This window comes from Chelmon rostratus, chromosome 16 (assembly GCF_017976325.1).
Source record: "Chelmon rostratus isolate fCheRos1 chromosome 16, fCheRos1.pri, whole genome shotgun sequence".
NCBI classification, from domain to species: Eukaryota; Metazoa; Chordata; class Actinopteri; order Chaetodontiformes; family Chaetodontidae; genus Chelmon; species Chelmon rostratus.
In genome coordinates, this window is record NC_055673.1 from 8,438,577 (window position 1) to 8,460,527 (window position 21,951).

At 43.1% G+C, this 21,951-nt stretch overlaps 2 protein-coding genes across 4 annotated transcripts in view; one reads left to right on the plus strand and one right to left on the minus strand.

Moving 5' to 3' along the window:
- Window positions 1–10,779, plus strand: part of LOC121619620 (oxysterol-binding protein-related protein 10) — a 72,560-nt gene extending 61,781 nt beyond the window's left edge. The window contains exons 8-13 of the mRNA XM_041955449.1: window positions 2,768–2,917; window positions 3,021–3,519; window positions 6,488–6,674; window positions 8,080–8,262; window positions 8,357–8,510; window positions 9,842–10,779. Coding sequence (XP_041811383.1) covers window positions 2,768–2,917; window positions 3,021–3,519; window positions 6,488–6,674; window positions 8,080–8,262; window positions 8,357–8,510; window positions 9,842–9,886 — 1,218 coding nt within the window. The 3' untranslated portion in view covers window positions 9,887–10,779. The remainder of the gene's footprint in view (window positions 1–2,767; window positions 2,918–3,020; window positions 3,520–6,487; window positions 6,675–8,079; window positions 8,263–8,356; window positions 8,511–9,841) is intronic.
- A 3,275-nt stretch (window positions 10,780–14,054) lies between these two features.
- The window catches only part of LOC121619413 (dolichyl-diphosphooligosaccharide--protein glycosyltransferase subunit STT3B), an 88,222-nt gene continuing 80,325 nt past the window's right edge, over window positions 14,055–21,951 (minus strand). For all 3 annotated transcript variants that reach the window (XM_041955115.1, XM_041955114.1, XM_041955116.1), the window contains exons 12-16: window positions 21,777–21,948; window positions 21,104–21,277; window positions 19,212–19,325; window positions 17,233–17,439; window positions 14,055–16,508 (exon numbers count right to left, since the gene is read on the minus strand). In XM_041955115.1, the coding sequence (XP_041811049.1) occupies window positions 16,434–16,508; window positions 17,233–17,439; window positions 19,212–19,325; window positions 21,104–21,277; window positions 21,777–21,948 (742 nt within the window). In that variant the 3' untranslated portion in view covers window positions 14,055–16,433. The remainder of the gene's footprint in view (window positions 16,509–17,232; window positions 17,440–19,211; window positions 19,326–21,103; window positions 21,278–21,776; window positions 21,949–21,951) is intronic.

A 21,951-nucleotide genomic window follows, 5' to 3' on the forward strand; every position in this document is an offset into this window, starting at 1 on the left:
TGCTTACCTGAGGCCGTCTCACTTTTTTTTTCCTGTTTGGAGATGAGATCCAGCTTCATGCAGGTCAAGCCTGTAGCCACACAGCAATGCAGCGTGAGTGTTAACCAGCCGTGTGCGTCGGTGCGTGTGCGTACCGTCTGTCTTCGCGTCTGTTTTTGGATGTGGGGGTTGAATAGTGAAGTTGAAGCCTGAGGGGTTACCCAGCGTGCACTGGTAAACATCATTTATCTGGAATGAGAGACATAGTTTTCCTCCAACACAGAGACTCTTTGTTCAATTCATAAATTATAGAACTGACTAGCCAGCAGGGCTGATTCTGGTGGTAAACGGCATCCTTAAAAGTTTCTCAAATGGGTTATGAAATGGAAGAAGGTGAAAAAACAAATCTATTTTTCTTCTCATGGTTGTGAGATCACTGAATCTCTGGGCACAACTTTGTAATTGTGATGGATAATCAATATTTGCTGTCATATCATATCAATATCAGTTAGAAGCAGTTAATAAGAGCCCCTTTTGGGTTGCCAGGTTGTCAAATATTGTGTTGGTATGTGAAGTTTATCTTTTCTATTCAATAATAATTGCAGATTGGAATGTAACTAAGTACATTTACTCAAGTACTGCACTTAAGTACCATTTTGACTTACTTTAACGTTACTTGAGTGTTTCTATTGTACAGTATCTCTACTTCTAATATTGTACTTTTTACATTTACTTGACAGCTTTACTTGCTCGCTACTTCACAGATTCAGATTAATATCACAAAATATAAATCAAACAATTTCTGATATATTATCATGTGGCCAAAACTTTGAGTGATTACAGAGTATTTTACGTTGTACTTTTGCTGCTTTCACTTCAGTAAAGTATCTGAATACTTTTTCCACCACTGTATTAATGCTTGTAACTGCTCATTCTCACTTTCTGATAAACCATCGAGTCTTTGGTTATAAATGTTAAGTTGTTAATGGATTGACGCTGGAAGCTTTAAAGTTCATAGAAGTGGTTTAGAACTGAAGTGTTAAAAAAAATTTATTAACTGTTTATAATGAGTTGTGACGTGTTAACTCTTGTTTGATGTTTCATTAAAAAGAGCCACAGTATCCATCAAATGTGGGGGTTTAACTGATTTAGATCTCAGCTAACCCTTTAGCACCTTTGGTTTAAGGGTTGCAGACATTCTTCATCGTATTTGCATTCATATGACCTTTCACGACACTCGCAGTCTCTGAAAGTTAAACACAGGCAGCGTCCGGCGATGGCGTGCTGCACAGTTTTATAGTTTTACGATGGAATATATTATAAGAAGAAGATAATAGATTTCATGTCCTAATGACCAGCATCAGTGAGTCTCTTCTCCTCCTCATACCGTTGAGTCGTAAATCCAAACACTCCCTGTGCTAATTTATCATTCGAGACACATTATCACCTACTTCTGGACAAGTTGAACTGCATTAAGAAGTCTTAGCTAATGACAGCCACTAAGTCCACCAATATAGCCACTCCAGGGCTTCCGCAGAGATGCTCTGACCTCTTCAGCAGTACTTTTCTGCTGCTTTCAAGAGCCTCTTTAATTAGTTAGAACCAGAGGAATCATAACAGACCCCCTCCCCCTACAGTACCTCCTCTCTTTTCCCTTTCACGTCTATATATATCACTCTGCTGCGAGAACCAACCAGCTCCAGGGACTCCTCTACTTGTGTGTTCATGCACGCTCCCTCGCTTGTGTGTGTGTTTGGTGCAGGCGGTGTGCTCAGTGTGGAGGTAAAGTGTGAGTGAACGTGTGGAGCTTTTGGCATGCATGCGTGCAATGAAATATTCAGGTGACAGGCAGGCACTCGGGTCCTGGAAATCTCTTTTTCTTCAGCGTTCCTCCCTCTTCCTGCAGGAGCGTGCAGTTCTGCTGCCAGGAGTTTTCAGTTCAGATCCCCACCATGTTTTTGCTGATTTTCCAGCAGTGGCTGCACTAAAATGAGACATACAAGCTGGGAAAAGACCACGCATGCATTGAATGTTGCAGAGATAGTGATAGAAATGGAGGATAAAGAGCAGGGCGGAGGGGGCGTACAGAGAGTTGTTGTTACCCACAGGCTCCGGAGCACTTTCTGCATTATACATCAGCCTCTTTCTTGTGTTGTTTTTTTCCTCTTCCTTCCTGCCCCGAGTCACTGCAGGAGATATCAAAGGCATCAGCTCTGCTTTAACCTCCATTAGATCAGTTTCCAGTCGAATGCTGGAACACAAATGAAGGACACAACTTGTGTCTGCTTTGACCAGTGCCAAGTATCGTACACCCGTGAAGGCGTTGTGAAGGTCGGTGCTGAAGGCTCTTAGTAGCGAACAGGAAGAAATGTAGAGCTCCTGCTGCCATACGAAATGCTGAAAGTGGCTTGAAAGGTGGGAAGACACGGCTGAGTGGAGCGTGAATGTGCTACAGTGAAAAGTGAATGGTGGTTATGGGTTGCTTATGTAACAGGGCCCTGACCTTATCGTTGGTATTGACGGTGGAATATTGGTGAGAGAAGATGGCCTTACCTTCCTCCTCTTGGCCTTTCCAGGTGACAGGTGTAGCACTGTATTTGTGAATATGTATGGTAGTGAGCATCCTCTGACATGTTTGGTGCAGTTATGTCTGTGCTTTTCACTGAGGACCCATTGTTACAGATTGTGAGATGAGAATGCAACAGCAGACTCAGTGTGTTTACACCCTCCACACGGAAAATAAAGAGTGAAAATCACTGAATTTAGTATTTTCTTCTTGCTTTCATAGCACCACACAGGGCTGGAAGACATCAGCCCCACTGAGGAGGTGACGGATACGGAGGATAACGAAGAGGAGGACCTGGGTGTCCTGGACGACCAGCGGAGCATCATCCTCCACCTGCTCTCCCAGCTCAAACTGGGCATGGACCTCACACGGGTACGCCACGAAAAACGCTTTTAAATCACAGCTGCCGACTAACGAGAATAAAGTTTGTGTGATGTTTTTAGTGCGTCATTTTCGGTCGTTTTGTGTCTCCCAGGTGGTGTTGCCGACCTTCATTTTGGAAAAGCGGTCGCTGCTGGAGATGTACGCCAACTTCATGGCCCACCCCGACATGTTCCTGTCCATCACGGCGGGAGCCACGGCCGAGGACCGAATAGTCCGTTTCGTTGAGTACTACCTGACCGCCTTCCACGAGGGGCGGAAAGGCGCCGTGGCCAAGAAGCCCTACAACCCCGTGCTGGGCGAGTCTTTCCGCTGCTCCTGGGAAGTGCCTCGGGAGAAAGTCAAACCTCTGGTCAGATCGAACCAGGGGTCCTCTTGGGAGCCGAGCAGGGGCCCCAACAACACACAGCAGGCTGACGATTCGCCGGGAGGCTGCTACAGAGTCCGGTTTGTGGCCGAGCAGGTGTCCCATCATCCACCGGTGTCTGGGTTTTACTGCGAGTGCCGGGAGAGGAGGATGTGCGTCAACGCCCACGTATGGACCAAGAGCAAGTTCATGGGGATGTCTATAGGCGTGTCCATGGTGGGAGAAGGTGAGCAAAGCCACAACATGGAGCTCCTAAAATACAGCAGTCACAGGAAGCAGTCACACCTTCCTCCATGTTCAAGGTAAACAGGTTGATTGGTAACAGGTGATAGCATCATGATTGGGAATGAAAGGGGCATCCTGGAAAGGCTCAGTCGTTCACAAGCGAGGATGGAGCGAGGTTCACCACATGTGTGAACACAAAGTTTTATTAATGTTTTAAACAGCTCTGAGACCTCTTTAGAATCAGGTTTGTATATAAATGTTAAAACTCTGTATAACTCACTTGTGTGGCTGCATCTGTAACTGTAATTACCGTAAAAGCTGCTCAGGCCTGAATTGTTGTTGCAGTCGATACAAAGGTCACAACGACACCAGCCTTAAACAGGAAACTCACGAGTTACACACTTATCAACACCGCTGACAAACATTAAATTACACAACAGCACTGCCCTGAACGCAGCTCACCTTTTGTAACATAAATGAGTTATACTTGTTTTTAGGAAGGTTATTTTTGTGTCAGCTGGGAAACGGGAGGAACAAAGTGTCAAAAAACTGCCACCTTGTTTCTCTCTTTTGGTGAACGTCTCACTTTAAACAGCGTCCTGTCCTCCGTGAAGGAGTATGAGAGCTCTCCCATGGCAATCAATAAGCCCGTCCTGTCCGTCAGCATCATCACACTGTGTACAGTAGACTGCTGGAGCTGAGTCACCCTGAGCAGGAAGTCCTTGAGCCCAGTCCACTGACTCCGGACACACAAACTGATCCAGGCTTTACGCCGTCCTCAGGGTTGCTGTACCACCTGTTGGTAGGTTATGACGCAGCAGTTCATCGCCATGTGCGGAGGCTGGCGCTGCCGCCGGAGAACATAGTGACCCTCGCCCCGGGAAGTATTGATCGCTGGGTATTTTTTTTCCGCAGCGGCTGCTTTCCTGAGAGCTTTTGATCCCGTATTTTGTTATGAACGGCTCAGACTCGACTGATTGGCGGTGCGCCAGCAGCACTGGAAAAGGAACAGCGGGTACAGCAGCTGATGCAGCCTCATCGTTTTTGCGTACACGACCAGCAGGATTTTGATGTGACCTGCAAGACCTGGTGATGAACGGCTGCTCAGGCCCGCCAGTGGAGGTGTGAGGACGGACGGTGTGACTCATAGGTTTACTGTACTCGTCTCTCAGCTGTTTTGGCTCTTAAAACAGAACTCCATACCAGTCGAGGCACAAGATAATATGTTACACTACATTATATAATAAGCTGTGACTGCTGTTGGGCAGATGTTACTATGAACAGGTGGTTGTTGTTGTCAGTGTTATCAAGTCTATTAAACAGGTGGCAGAAAGGCTGCGTCCTGATGACATTAAGATGCTGCATATTCTTATTGAATTTCCAGGTGCCAGAATTTGTGACCTCGATAGGTGTTTTGATGTTAAACAGATTTAAAAGACTTCCAAAATGTCGAAGAACAGATTTGAAGGATTTATACTTTTTTCCACTTTCTGCTGCTTTTTATTTGTACTTCACTGAATGTCAACAAATATTGCACTTTTTTACTCCGCTGCATTTATTTTATTATTTATAATTAAAAAAAAAAACCAACAGAATTTGTGAACAAACTGTTTATGTAAAACAGTTTTACGAAGTGTTCCTGAGTCCAGTATGTAGTAACATCCTTTATACAATCATGTGTTCACAAGGCGGTGAACCTCCCTCCATCCTCGCTTGTGAACGACTGAGCCTTTCCAGGATGCTCCTTTCATACCCAATCATGATGCTATCACCTGTTACCAATCAACCTGTTTACCTGTGGAATGATCCAAACAGGTGTTTTTGGAGCGTTCCACAACTTTCCCAGTCTTTTGTTGCTCCTGTCCCAACTTGTCTGAAACTTGTTGCTGCATCAGATTCAGAATAAACAGATATTTACAAAAATCAATGAAGCTGATGAGGTCAAACATTAAATATATTGTCTCTGTGCTGTTTTCAATTGAGTAGATGCCAAAAAGGATTAGCGTATTATCATACTCTGTTTTATGCAGCATCCCAGATTTTACTTGACTTTTTCTTGCATACAATAGTGAATACAGGACCTTTACTTGAGTATTATTATTATCTTATTCAGAGTCACACAATGTCTGCAGGCCACTGTTGTGACTCTGAATAGGTTTATCTCTCACTGTGTCAACCCAGCGATCTCGTGCACACATGTGATCATGGCGTCAGAACAGAAAGCTATTCATGACCACGTGTCGCCGTTTACGACAAAATGAATCCGCTGATGCACTGAGCCGAGTGACGCAGATGATGAGGATGGGTTGCATACGCCGAGAGTCCATCATGAGCTTTAAGCATAATGGCCTCTCTCATGAGTATCCCTGCACTCCAGAGACGCAAACACAAGCAGCCTAAAGGAGATATCAGATGGTTTATACGATGCTCCTCGCAGTGGGTGTTCGTTCTGCATTATGTGTAATAGAAAGCAATTATTGCTGCCTCGAGCCAGGTTAAATAATGTGACTGAAAACATGAAACCACCAGCACACTTTAATCACGTTACTTAAGATTTAAAGCTGCGCTAAGAGATTGTGGAAAACAATTTAATTCTTTCCATAATGTTAAATGTGTACGACAGCACCATTACCTGTGTAGCCTCGTCATTTCATTTCATGGAGGATATTTAGTCCCTGTTCAGTTTCTCTGCACCGCCTGCTTTGTTGTGCTGATGCATAATGAAGAAAACTTGGAGAAAACATCAGGCCCATAGATTGTTTATTAAGGAAATATTTGATTATGCATGTAGACAAAGGGAGGCAGTGTGCAGGCGAGTCAGCTGGCTCGACGTGCCTCAGCTGATTTGAACTTTCGAGATGTTTGTTTTTCCTCTCGCCGTTTCACTCGCCAGGAACTCAGGAAATGTCTTCATGTCTAACAGATTTCTCTTTTCTCGTCTCTTTCTGTGCATCTCCTCTTCCTCTCAGGGGTGCTTTGTCTCCTGGAGCACGACGAGGAGTACGTCTTCACGTTGCCCTGCGCCTACGCCCGCTCCATCCTCACCGTGCCCTGGGTGGAGCTGGGGGGCAAAGTCTCCATCAACTGTGTCAAGAGCGGCTACTCCGCCACCGTCACCTTTCACACCAAGCCTTTCTACGGAGGGAAGGTGCACAGGTGAGTGTTTGTTCTTTCGCTCTCCCTGCCTGCCGTCATACCCTCCATCTCACCTTGACAGCAGACATTAAGGGCAGGTTGATCTTTTCCATTATTTACTTCCATTCATTTAGAAGATGGTGTGACGGTATGATTCGGGTAATAAATGTGGCAAATGTTGGCCATTTATTTGTTGGATATCAGGCAGATTATGTCACTCATTGCTCCTGTGATAGAGGCTCCTCCTGGACAACAGCTGCATTAGAATTAGATCATTCACCTTATTATAGAGGATTAGACACAGCAAATATTTTCAGAGATTTTATTTGACGTATCACAAACATACACATACTGTAACACACAAATATTCCATCGACCTCTAAAACATGAGCGTGTAATGAGGGAGCAGCAGTGCACCTCCTGACTTGTGCCGTAAAGCATTTGCCCTTTGTGATGTAAAGCAATCCATCAGATTTCATGATAAAACAGAGCAAAAAAAATGCAAAGTTAGTAAAAGACTGTTTTTTAAAAATAATACCACAAAGTTAAAATACTGACGTTTGCTGGTTTCCTCTGGGGTTCTTGATTTACTTCAAACAAACACACTAACACTAGTCTAGTCTATTAGAATGGCTTATAAGACGCGATATCTACAACCCTGACACTCACAGATTATGTTTAGAAATTAGTGCCAATTTGCAACAGCAAATACTTGGTTTGAGGATGTTTTTACCTTTATCTGTACCACTTTTAATAAAAGTGTCAGTAACCAAATATTCATCCAGCACAGAGCTGCACAGTGTTGCATGATTAACACTGTTTATGGTTATGTTTAGGCACTTAAAGCACTTGGTTGAGGTTAGATCTTTGTCTTGGCTAAATATTGAAAAAGTTAATAAAGAGTTGAACCTAATTTCAACTGAAACCAGTCTCTTCCAAACCTGAACCAAAGAGCTTCTGCTGCCTAAACCTAAACTACATGTGAACCCTGGTAACAGTGTAGCAACCATCCATCCTGACCACCTTCCTACAAACAACATAAACTAGGCAACAGTTATGTTTCCCTCAAAAACTTTTGAGAAAAAAACCCCAAAACGTAATGTCTAGCAGCCAGGGTTCATAATCATGTCAAACTATCTTCACATAGTGGATCAAAGTGATGCTGAGTTCATAAGTACAACTCTGATTCCCAAAATAAATAAATATAAACAAAACAGAATTTTTTGACATATACTCAAAACAGTACAAAGTCAATATATTTAATATTTAACCTCATCAACGTCACTGATTTTTGTAAATATCTGCGTATTTACAACGTTTTTGGAATCAGGGTTGTAGCTTAAATGTCAAATAACAAAGTCCATAATAATGCAGGTTTAAATGTGCACAACAATGCAACAGCAGTGTGTCTGTCTGACCAACTCAGAGTGACGGCAGAGGTCAAACACAACCCGACCAACACCATCGTGTGCAAAGCGCAGGGCGAGTGGAACGGCACGCTGGAGTTCACCTACAGCAGCGGGGAGACCAAAGTGATCGACACGGCCAAGCTGCCCGTGACCAGGAAGAAGCTGCGGCCTGTGGAAAGACAGGGGAGGACGGAATCCAGGTGAAAACCTCACCGACTACAGAGGCGGGGTGGCGCCAGATGCCGGAGCATTGCTCATGAATGTGGTTGTCTTGTGTTTTAACTGTGCTTGTAGGCGGTTGTGGCAACACGTCACCAAGTCGCTGAAGGAAGGGAACATCGACGAGGCCACGGAGCACAAACACAGGCTGGAGGAGCGACAGAGAGGGGAGGAGAAGCAGAGAGCGGCTGATAACAAACCCTGGACACCCAAATACTTCACTAAAGAGGTACGAGACCGTCCGTGTGACGACGTGGTGATTCGAGAGCAGGACCCTCAGACTGCCCTTCAGCGTTTAGCCGGCCGTTCTTTCCTTTCTAACTAGATATCACTTCCTGTTTACTGTGTCTGACATTTACAGACTGTCCAAATTCTGCAAGTGTGAAATCAATGTTCTTGACATAGTTCTCACAAAGCCGTGTCCATGCCATGTGCAGTACACTCCTGCCTGCCAATAATACAACAATGCAGCGTGTCAGATTGATGGAAAACTACACTCATCTGACTCCAAACCTGAAAGGATGATGCAAAATGTCCAGATGCTTGAGCCTACTGCTCACTGCAGAGTAAAGCATTGATGGAGGAGTGAATGAGGCGGTGATGGAGGACACAGCTAACAACACAAAACGAGAAGAAAGTAGTTTTTCCACTTACCTCTGATGGTTACTGGAGAGTCTTGGTTTTATTTCCCCGGATTTGAGATATCAGAGATTTCTGCCGCTCTCCTCATTGAAAAATGACACAAAGCAATCCAACAGTAGCATCTCACTCAGGAAACAATGTTCTCGCTCTTCTGGGCACTTCAGACTTCACTGTGAACGGTTTCATATTTCCTCAGTACAAAGAGGCTGCTCTGAAAACTGATGGCGGTGAATCTGGATTATCTCAGAGTAAACAAAGCCCCTTTTTCACCAAATCAATACGACATACCAATTCACAGCTGAAAGTGATAAGATAAAGTGCTCTTTAGTACTGTGCTGCACTGTATGGATCTGGGCCATGCTCCGGGAACTAAAAGTCCATCTGTGCATTCCTGTAGCCGGCAACATAAGAAATGTCCGTCCCTCGTTTAAATTATAGTCTCAATGCCGTCAAGTCCTGCTGAGGGCGCCGGTATGCTTCTGCAGAGCGGCTTGTTGGGTGAAAGAAACCCTCCAGTGCTGCTTCTCAGAACGACTATAAGCACTTTAGATTTACGACGCAGGCCACCCTCGTGGCTTCAATCCACCGGGCGCGGCTGTGGTTCTGTTCCACCCCCTGCACGGCTTCAAACCCCGCCAGGAGCGTTTCCTCTGTGCTTGTGCTTCTACCGTGGACAAGCAGGTGTGAGCCGCTCGAGGGGCCGTGATGCAGCCGTGCCCGGTGGAATCAAACAGGTGCTGCATTATTTAAGATATAGCCACACAAGCTGGAGCAGACCCCGCCCCGATGGGTCCTGCGCCGACACAAAGTACCAAACCCAGAGCACAAGGAGCTAAATTTAGTTCCTTCAGCTGAAACGCAGATGAAGTTTGTGACATCGTTACCGTTTATTTTTTCTTTTCTTCCTCGCTCTTGCAGGGAGATGGTTGGATCTACAACAACCCGCTGTGGAAGTCGACCTGACGGCAGAACACTCTCCTCTCACGGACAATAGCTGAGCTCCTGCCTCTCCGCGGCGAGGGCGGAGGTCAGGAGGTCAGGCGAAGGGAGCAGCGCCCTCCAGAGACCCATAGAGCCCAGAGCGACACGCCAACAGTAAAGCAGCAAGGTGCCAAAGGGATCTCCACTGTTATAACCCAGACGGTGGCTGGAGCTCTTGGGACAAAGTAAATTTTTATATACAGTTAATAGTATTACTATTCAAAGTAGAGTATTTCTATTTTTCACCTTGCCAAGGCCTTTTTTGCACATGCACAGTAATGAAGTTTGCCACTGGTGTTTTGCTGTAGGTGTTTCTTTTTTTTTTTTTAAATGATCAGTGTTTTCTCAGACATTGTCGATGTTCGGTTTCATGCTTTTAGTTTGTAAAGCAGCGTTAGAATGAAGCGATACGAGTTCCCTGTGACACATATTACTGTAGCTGTAAGTGTGTTGTTTATAAAAGCACTTTTACCATAGAAAGAGAAGAAATTTCATATTTTATATCTATGGCTTTTACCAATCAGGGTGATCTCTAAGAGCTTTACAGGAAATAAGAACACCCAACCAGATTTAAAATGATATATATATATATCAAATGTACTACATTAGATTCTGTGTTAGTATATATTATTATACCGTGAGCTACTAGAAAGTAAAGGTCCTGATTGTTTTGTCTGCACTATGAATGTATTCGGGCACATTTTAATAGTATGCTACTTTTCCATCGTGTAGCGTTCGCTACTACGCGTGCTTTTTGTGTTTTGCCTTTTTATTTCGTCACGTCGCTCCATTTACAGTATTTCACCGATCGAGTGGGACGCCGCCGCGTAACAGACCTTTTACATTTCCATTACTACCTCTCTTATCCAGCTATTCCAGCCATTAGCCACTTTCCCTTCCAAAACAAAACACTCCTGGGTCTACTAATCTTTTTTTTTTTTTGCATCTGTGCCGCTAAGACGGCGCTTGTGTAATTAGACAGCCACTGCTCGCCCGTGCCTGCTGAAGTTAATACTCCTCCTTAGGTCGCCCGTGGTGATGAATATGGATGAGGAGGCTCGCAGAAACACACAACCATGTTCTCACATCTGGGGGTCGCCGGAAGGTTCCCTCTGTGAAGAGGATAATCTAGCAGAATAACACTCAGTTATCACTGGGAACTGGGAGAACCAGCCTGTTGGATAGAAAAGGAAATGCATGGTGTCATGCTACTATGACACTCACATCTTCACAGACCATATCTGACAATGGGGCTGATGTTTCAGGCTGAATGGCTTTTCTAAACAAAGTCAAGCAGAAATTAAATAACAGTTTATCCACTTCATGCTGTTTTTCACCGAAAATTGATTTTTTTGTCCTTTTTTGTCGTGAAAGGATCTTCACAAACTCATCACTGCTTGCTCTTTCAGTTAAGCACACTTACATTTTCAAGTAGTACTCGTATTTTAAGCCAGGTGAATTTACCAGATGCCTATTTGTAGCTTATGCCGTGACAGTACAGAAGAAAACCCGTCATCTACAGCAAACCACTGTTCATTACTGTTTTATGACACTCGCCTTACATGGAACTAACATGCAGTTTTGTTTTTATATCCAAGAGGATCCAGACTCACTGAAGTAGATGGTGATTGTGGGTAAAGGAGGGATTGTTCATTAATAAAGACCTATCTTTTTTTAAATTAAACGTCTTCTCGTGATGTCCTGGATGTACATCTGTCACAGTGTCGTGCATTCAAGTGATTCCTCATGAACTGTGCACTGCTCATTCACTCTGGAGGTCGAAGCCTGTGCAGCATCTTATTTTTCACAGCACAGGCCGAAGCAGGTCCTGTTCAAGATCATTGTTCTCTAATAAATGTGCCATGGCAATCACAGGGTCTTTAACCTTGCTAGCGGTGTAGCTTCAACATGAAATACCTGATGATGGAATTAGCACAAATATTCACAGTCACGTTACCCGGAGGATGAACTCTAATAACTTTACGGTCCTCTGACCTTTCGTTTAACGCCACCAGCAGATTGTGAACCACCGCCACCAATTTCCAAGACGTCAGCTCTCAAGAGGACACCTTCAAAGCTAATGACCAAATTCCTGTCAACCTCAGCTAAAGATTAATGCTAACATAGCAAATATGCTAATGATGGCATGATACATGCTTAACATTAGAGTGATAAATAAGCTAGATGTTAGCATGTCATGCTAAACATTGGCATGTTTACATGCTAGCTATATTTGCGCTAGGAAGCAAAACATTACATACCAAACACTTGCATGTTACCATATCAGCATGCAAACATGGTGACATGCTGTAAGTTGGATATCCAGTAGTTACATATATGCTTGTTAGCATGCTAAATGCTAGCATATTTACTAATCAACTGTAGTGCATTATGGCTCTCAAAAAACAGCTGAGCCTGAGTGCAGGCTGAGCATGTTGACATGCTATCTGCAGGTTAGCACATTAGCACGACTAGCTGAGCCTGCAGTAAGGTGCAGCCACAGCTGACAAACACAAGCTGAGCCTGACAACCTGAGTTTAGGATGGCCTCCCTTAAGAACAAAACTCACGATTTTAGTAAAAAAAAAATAAATATATGGCGTCTCCTCAGGCCAAATTCAAGAATAACTGCCTATAACAAAGGCAACAACTTGGTTTTGTGGGGTGAAATAAGCATTAAAACCCCATGTAACAGTGGTTATATAGATTAAAGGAAAGATGCCTTTTCTCACCCAAAAATAATAATACTGACTGTTTTAATACAATCCTCTCATGTGCGCTGCTTCACATAGATCCACATATACATTTTCATATTGGGGGACATCAGATAGCTTAGCTCAGTTTCAAGTGCCTCACTCAGATCAAGTAATCATTCAGACTTAATCTGTTGAAGGAAAGCTTGACTTTACATTATGCCACCAATATTCACCCACTGGATCCCACCTCGTGACCGTGCAATCACAATGCATGTGTCTCAAAGCCACCACCAACTATCCTCACCGGCGAGACAGTTAAGTCATTCTTTATACGTGCTGCTGCAGACTCAGAAGCTAATGTCTTCATCCAAAGGCTAATGCTGCCATCAAGTGGTTGGCTTCCTGCTCACCTAGATTGAAAAATATGAATATAGTGAATGTACTGCCCATTAATAATTCTGAAAAAATGCTTCGGTTTAAAATGACAGCAGGACTCATCAAAAACAACAACTTACACAAATGTTTTCATTAAAGTGTATATTTAAAGATGGCTGAACAGAAGAACAATGTAAAAATGTAAACTTTGAAGGTGAGGGAAGGTATTCATCAAACATGAGCGGTGTTGGGGTCAGACGGCACTGAGCTACTAAGAAATGAGTAAACTTAGTAGAGGAAGGGACTGTTCCACCGCTCCTAAGTAACACAAAACGTAAGAAAAATGAAAAACATAAGAGGGCAACAAACTGCACATCACATTAAGGCTTAGTCTGCACTCTCTCCTCTCTTGACAAATGAGAAATCAAAGGGCTTGACACAGTTTTAGGCGCTGTGCGACTGAACAACAATGTGGCATTGTGTCAAAGGTCTGAAGCCTGAGCGCGTGACACTCAGCTTCAGGGAAGATCAAAGCGAGAAGAACAAAGCGATTCAGACACATTTTTTAGAAACTTATAAAGAAAATTAACAGGTGATACCAATAAAAGTCACTTCCAGCGAGATGTGACAAAAGTACGGCTGTATGATGTGTTAGTCTTTTGATGTGTCACAGATTTGATAAAAAAGTTACTGAAGCGTGCACATACAGAAACTCTTCAGTGTTTGCACACCTGAAGAACCCCGACACAAAGAACAGTGCAGTGCCCGTATGGTAACGAGTCAAAGGTTGCAGCCCGTTAGAGCCGTGTCCCAACTCTACACGATACACTAGAGCTAAAACAATTAGCCGGTTAATCCAGATTGACCGTTAATTAAAGGAATTTTTTTTAAAGAAATTCCAAGAAATTATCCGGTTGCATCTTTGCAAATGTAAATATTTGGTTTGTGTTTTGAAGTGAACATCACCTGTCCCAATTTTCTAACTGTGTAAAGAGAGAGAAGGAAAAAAAAAAAAAAAAACAGATTAATCAATAACAAAAATAATTGTTAGCAGTGCTGCTATACTGCATATTGATATTGTAGGGAATGAGTTTTTTTTTTTTTTCCATGGAGCAGATTCAGCATGTGTCCCCTCAAAAATCGATCTAATCCAGGATCCTCACTGGAGAAATAATCAGTCGATTGATGGAAAATTAAAGGGCCATTCCACCAATTTCACACATGAAGCAACTGTAATATCACTGCGTTTATTTCGGATTGGTATTTTTTTTTTAATTTTATTTATTTACAGAAAACCTGAGGTGCACACTGAGGATGGGGGGTTTGGAAGGTTAGGGTTAGGGCTTTACTAGACATGGGTAGTGTAATATAAGACACCAGTGAGCTGCATCATGGGAAATGTAGAATCCAGCCTTTTTGGATCTTGACTCATGCTGTGGACTAAAAGTTAAAGATCGTCCCTTTATGGAACAAACCCGGTGGAATACCCCCCTTTAACTGGCACTATATTGACAATCAATTCCAATCAGATTGAAATCAGTCATCTTTCAAGCAATAATGCTGCTATTTGGCTTGTTTCAGCTTCTTCAGTGTGAGGATTTACTGCTTTTCTGGGTTTTGGATGTTTGATCGGACTAGACAAGATATTTAAAGACTTAATTTTAAGACTAAGATTTCACTGACTTCTGGAAAACTGACATTTTATAGACAAAGCTCATTAATGAATTAATAACACTTAGCTGCAGCCCTAATGCTCACTGACATATTTGAGAAAAGCAGTTAATTCTGTAGTGTGAATCCGCCACAAACCCTCTAAGACTTGCATGCTGTATGGAATTAGGACACAGCTCTAAAGAAGCCTACAGATGGTTGTCAGACCACCGTAGTCACAGACAACAATGGAAGTTTCAGTGCCTGCGTACTAACCACCCCCCTTCACAGTTCACCAGTCTAGTTCCAGACATCTTCAATATGTCCATTATCCAATGCCTCAGTCTGGTCGAAGCACCCAACCCGCTGCATCGATACGTGACGAGCTAAAACAAAACGCTAACAAAGCAGAGACGGTCACAAATGAATGAGGCGATGATGACCAGCCATGAGGCACTAGGCTTTGCACACTGAACTAGAGAGCTCCCTCTGCAGGAAGGGAGGTCTAATTTATTATCACTACTTCTTACACACAGTTGCTTGCCTCCGTCTTTAAAACCCTAGCAGCAGAAATGTACAATCTATGCAATTTATGAAAAAGAGGAGGCCAGGGGACTCTGTGCACCTTCGTCTCAGTGGATCAGAAAATGAAACACGGGGCTTTTATAAAAATGTCACTCAAATTGGAAAAAAGAAATCATCTGACATTAAATGGCTTGAAATTCTGTTTTTTCATTCACAAGTGTAATTCCTCTTGATAATGACTCCCCACTGAGGATTAATATTAACACCAGGAATGAAAAACTGAATTTTGAGCCTTTTACTTTAAATTCTACACCCATTTCTTTAAAAAGCTCAGTTTTTATTTGCTGATGTCGGTATTACACGAGGAGATCGACTGAGACGACGGCGCACAGGTTCGGGGGGAACATTGTAAAAATTCACATTCATTCCTTCAACAGAATCTCGAGCCCCTCTGTACAAGAATTATTGCATTCACTGTTCTATTCGCTGTCATACAAAAAAACCCAAAACCGAAAACAATCACATAAAGAAATTAAGAGAATAACAAAAACCGCATATTTAAAAATCACCACAATAATCCAATATATTATCATCCTTTTAGACATTTTCTTTACATAACATATTTACATATTAGGCCAATTTTTTCTAACGAATTTGCTGAAAACGAAGGTTGGGGAGCCAGGCAGACATGTTGGAGATGATGATGATAAAAAGGTTAATATTACAGACGGACTGTGCCTAGACGGTGACGTTCCTCCATACCGCATACTGTCCTCTGTACACGTGTCAGGAACAAGTCCTCAGCTTTCTCTCCTGCGCTTCCTCACTCTCAGTAATGAGTTCACATGTGCCATGGAGCAAGGTCGATGGGTCTTTGGTGCAAATGTTCCTAGTCTTCTCTCGTTCCCCCTCCACCTCCTCTCACCCCGATCCCCGCACTGATAAGCAGTTAATCAACGTACCACAAAAATGAATCGACGCCAAACCAAGTAGAGCAGCCCTATGCCTTGCCACACATTCAAGTACAAAGTAAAAAAGAAAAAAAAAATCAGAAAAACAAAAACAGGAGAAAATAAGCAAGACAAAGATCCTCAGGATAAAACGGACAACGGTTCTGGAGCGAGCCAGATATGACACTTCAACTTCCTCACCACACCGGGGCGCTCTAATGAGAAGCGCTTGAGACCAAGTGCCGGATTAACGGCCCCTGTGTTCTTCTTCATTGGTTGTTCGAGGTTTCTTCGCATTTGTTTGTTTTCCTAGAAGAGTTCATCGCGGTCGTCATTATTTTTTTTGTAGCTTCTTGCCTTTCCTCAGGACGAGCTTGTTCTTGATGTGTCCTCGCTTCCTCTTGGCGGTCTGGTCAGAGGGACGGGAAAAGATAAATGACAAAACGTCCAAAAAAAATAAAATAAGTTTCATCTAGAATTTATGGGATGTAACTGAATTTAAATGACCCACATATCACTTCTGGCTCATCAAACAGAATCTACTCATATGATCTAATATGGTGAATTCAGCATCACAGAAATTGTTGTTGGGAGTGTCGGTATACTGTAGATATTTACAGTTTATGTACAACACTGGTCTTAAATAGTATCTACTCTATTTGTGATCTATTTTTTATTATATTATAAACATTAATTGAAGAGTAAGCTACAGTGACTTTAAATGATTTGTGTCCCTTCAGAGGGAAAATCCGGTGATTCCATCCTCAAGACCAAAATAAATCAATAAAATAAGATGAAATATGTGAAAAATGTGCAACATATGCACAATTACAGAAATCGACTGTCACAACAAGTGCGGAGAGTATGCAGTGGTGATATGCAAACACATAGAGACCACGCAGCTGAGAGCAGGAGCAGAAGAACTACTCCTTCTAATAAGCGACTAGTTTCCAGTGTTGATGAGTGAAACGGTGTTTTGGGGAAATCTGCGTCTACATTAGCTGTTCAAACAGCTGGTTTTCACCAGCACTGTGAAAACCCATGATTTATTCAGCTGTAAAGCCGAGATGAATCCCTGTATGGAAAGCAAAATAAATAACATTTAAGACACGTAACAGGATGTGTGCTGCTACCTTTTTGGAGGTGTACTTCTGCTTGGGCACTACACTGCGAAGCTTGTGGTCCAGCGGCTCTCTGTTGTCCAGGTTCTTCACCTTGTAGATCCTGACCAGCCAGTGCTCCGAGGTGAACGCCTCCTCCAGGTGCTTGAACTTGATATCCTTGTTGCCGATCTCTGCGTTGCGCGTTCGGTCAAAGCCGGGAGGCGTCCGGAAGTCCAGCTGAGGGATGGATACGGCCGTCATTCGACTAAGTGGCTAGCAGCAAGCTGTGTGTCTTGGTAATCTCATCAAAACAGTTGTTGAATATGAAGCTACAGCCAGTAGTAGCTAGTTTGGCTTTGAAAGCAACAAAATCTGAACTAGTCTGGCACAATTTATCATTTTTACACTTCAGTGTTTAGTGACATTGTTTCCAGTCTTTATGCTAAGCTAAGCTAAGCTGCTGCTGGCTGTAGCCTCTCATCTACAGACACGAGAGTGGCGTCTTCCAGTCTAACTCAGCGAGAAGACAAATGAGCGAATTTCCGAACGTTGAACTTTTCCTGTAAGGAAAACTGAAACAAAAAGGCTCTAACGTCTTATGAAGACGATTAAAATGCAATTCTTTTTTAATGTCATCTCAGCCCACTGCAGTTTAACTAATCCAAACATTAGTGCTGAACGGATAAAAACCAGAACAAACACAATTATAAAAGAATGACAAAAAGTTTGATAGCACTTTGGTTACAGAGCAGCGTCTGACCTTTGGCGACTCTTACATTATGCTCTGTATGAGCCACTTACAACCTCTTACCCCTGTTATTCTGCTCTAAAAGCCTTTGACTGCTGCTCTTACATCGTCCTTGTCACGTCTGATTCGCCCTTGTCACCTGCATTCTCAAAGCTACAGTCTGGCGTCCCCTCTCTTGTGTTTTTCCTCCTTCCTCCTCAGCCTCCTCTTGTCCTTCGAGTACCATCTACTGTACCTCGGCATGTCGATTATGCCTTCAGGCAGCTTCAGAGGACAGAGTGTGATATATTAAATTATTATTAGTCACAATAGTTTAGACTCTCGATATGTATTTATTAGCACTGTTCGACTTGTTTAAGTGTTAAGAAAAAGAAATAAATGAGGAGAGATATGAAGTCCACAGTTTGGATCTTTTCATTCCATACTTTCTATTGTGCATGCATTATGCATTATTATCCTTTAATCTCCACTCACTGATACAAACTGCATCCACCCTCAACTATCCTTTATGGTTCACCCCACTCTACTTATTGTCTTTCTCCTGATGTCCTCTAAGCCTCTGTTTCACCTTGTCACATCCTGTTTCTGTAAACCTAATCTACCCCGCTGCTCTCACTCTCTTTCTTCTCTCGCCGCTTAGTCCATTCCGTCTTCTTCTGTGCCTCAGTCTCTCTCTGTGAGCTACACAGAGCTTTGGCTGTCTGTCCACGGATGGCTGTTGGCCAGGCTGCATCTACAGTCGAGATGGAAGCTTCTGCAAGAAGGATCCCTCTCATCTCTCCTCTGCTACCTGCCAGAAGTAGCCATGGCACTTTTCAAAGCTTCCACCAATCCTTCATATTCCTTCTCCATCCTTTCTTTCCTCACCAACAACCTCCCTCTCCCAACCTCAGGAGCTCCCCAAGGCATCTCCTTAAATCCTCTTCCGCCCGTCTGTCAGCCAGCTCCGCTTTTAAGATACAGTATCAAGAAGTTTTACACCTTTGGTGGTGGCAGCTGCTTGTTATTCTCCGGAAAAGCTGCACGCTGTGGTAGCTGTACTTTTCACTTTTGAGCGATAGCAGCTGCTTGTTACTTTCTGATCTTGGCACAAAGCTAGAACTCGTTATTTGTACCTACAAAGTGGATCATAATCACCAGAAAATCGCTTTAAATTTTTTTTCTCCGGCCCTGACCTCACACCTGGAGATGAAAAAAAAAATGAGTTGCAGAGTTTCTGGCGATGTTAACTTGGCCAGACAGTCACATCTTCTCTCCTCACCTGCATTTCACCAAATCGATAGTAGGACATCTTGTACATGAGGCAGTTGAGCAGAGTTGGTGAACCGGCCTTGTCCACTCTGAACTCTCCCTGAGGGGTGAAGTAGTCGCTCTCCTGAAGAACACAAGGAGGAGAGTATGATGAGGTCCGGAAAATTAGTAGATGGTGAAGTAATTTAGGAGCAGAGCATGGACATGATGATAAAGGGTGGATAAAAATATGAGAAGTTAGTTTAAAAATGACTGATTTTTTTGCCATGTAAACGCCAGGTTTTGATGTGGCTTTTTTCAGACATCAAACATGTAAGTAATGCTGTGACAGCAGAGGTGGAAAAACAATCATCATGCACACAGATACTGCCTAAAACATGCCTGCCTGAAACTAACCCATATTGCATTTGAAGCATATTGCTTCAAAGATAAGGTTAAAGGGAATTACTGACTTCCTGTATGCACACGCAGGTTCTTACGGTTGTGTGACCTGCGTGTTCTGGATAGCTTAATTTCTTGGTTGCATGTACACCTGCTGCATGTGTTTTTGTGACTGTTACTCAGTTATGTGTGCTACATTCATGCGCTGGAGCAGAATCAGCTGCAGTGTTCGTGTGGTGCTGCGGGTTGACAAGCCATCCAAAATAAAAAAAAGTAAAAAAATAAATAAACAGGGACATTGTGAACTCGAAAATTTGAATTTGATATTTTCTGGCATTTAAAAAACGGTGTTGCTGTTCAGGATGTGCCTACAAGTCAGGAATGTGCTACGATGCAGTGTTTCCCCAAGGTAAAGCAGTCATATTTTAAGTCTGTTTTATTTTATTTCCTTGTGATCCACTCAGAATATTTTTTAACAAAGTCATGCTCATTCATCATCATGTTTTGCCAAGGGAAGGCTGTTCTGAATAGTCTTCCAGGTCCATTTGAATGAATGTGGAAATGAAAAGGTCCTGCCCAAATGTTGAAAGAATTGCACTAATTAACTTTCAACTTAATTAGTCAGCCGAAAGCAGATTCCATCACATCTTGCCCTGTTTAACATTCTCACTCTAACACGTACCACCACACCAAATTCTGCTCTCAAATTCAACACAGCAAAGTTTCTTTGCTCACGTGCCAGCACAGACTCAAAGAATACTCATCAGTTACTTTTCGAATCCTCGTGAACCACTCATCACACCGGCATAAATTAGATCCACAACACAGCACTTATTTAAAGAGATAAATATGTCATTTTTAAATCCGGTTCGCCTGTTACAGCCGTTATTTCCTTCTTCCTCAACTGTGGGGATGAACACCGGGAGCAAATGCCAGGAGTTTTCATTAAAACAAAATTATGACTGGTGTGTTAACTGCATGCTGAATTAATCAAAGCACACAAGGCCAAATTGCCTCCTAAGTTATCATATGAGCGGATGCTGACAACGAAGCATTTAAAAAGCTTTTTTTCCCCTCTCCTTTTAAATGGAGTCTGGCATTGTGCCCACTCCACATAAAATGCACTGGGGCCACATTAGATCACTTCCAGCTAACTTCACAGAGAACAATGAGGCCAAAACAGCATCGCAGACCAAGTATTCTGTGGTCTAGCTCGGCTAAAAAGACAAAAATCCGTCAACAACCAGTAACAACAGCTGTGGAGGGGCTCAGAAAGTGACGGCAAAACACTGTAAAGACTCTCACACAGAGCTGAAATGAAACGAGTGCAGATAAATTAGGTACATAACAAAAATAAAATATATTTTGTTTCTCTTAGGGGGGCGGTGAGGTACTGGAAGGAAAACACTGCAGTGGTCTAAACAGAGTCTGTCCTTGAGCATCATTATAAGCCCGAGTGTGTAAGAGTGAAGAGGAAACATTGATTTCACTGCTGTGTAAGTGCTACTGTCTCACACTCACCCTGATGTCTTTGGGATGCTCTCCCTCCGCTATCCTCACCATCCACAGGAACTTGTTTATGTCGTCTCCCGAGTAGCCGATCACACCTCCGAAGATAATCAGAACGTAGTCCACGTCCAGCGACCTCATGATTTTGTAGGCTGCGGTCTCGTTGGACGACATGGCTTTCCCCACCTAAGAAGCGTCATAAGGAAAGACAAGTTTAATTTGGGTTTGACGAGAGATTATGTTCCCAAACAGCGATCGTTATTAAACAGAGATCCATCTTGTATCCTCTGAAATTACATGTCCTGTGGACAGGTGCTGAAGAGACAACAGCCAGCAGGTAAAAAGCAAGAGAGACCAAAGTTAGAGGGTTTTAACAGACTTAACCAAAAGACAAAAAACATTACTCTACATTTGGCGGCAGGGAGACACCAAAATAAATCAAACTCACAGAACCTGACAGCAATTAACTGAAATCCCCCTAAAGTGTAAATTCAGTGGGAAAAGTTTAAGCAAACAAGATTATCTGTCTTGTTGGAAGGAGAGGTTTTATAGAACATGGCAATTACATAAAAAATTCACTGAAGAGCCTGCTAATCATCCTGTGGCTGCGAGAAGAAATCCTTTGTTTCTCTCTACGTGACTGAATTCAAAGAGTAAAACAGACAGAGACAGATGGAGGGCTCACCAGTGCTATATGACTGTTGTTCCATGTGTTGTTATCCACCAGTGTGGTCCTGTTGGCCATGCCGGCTATTTGGTAGCCGTAGTCCCACCACGACATGACGCGTGCGTGCTCGTCTGTATTCTGTCTCAACCAGTAGTACGCCTCCCTGAAGTCATCCAGGATGTTACGCGTCCTA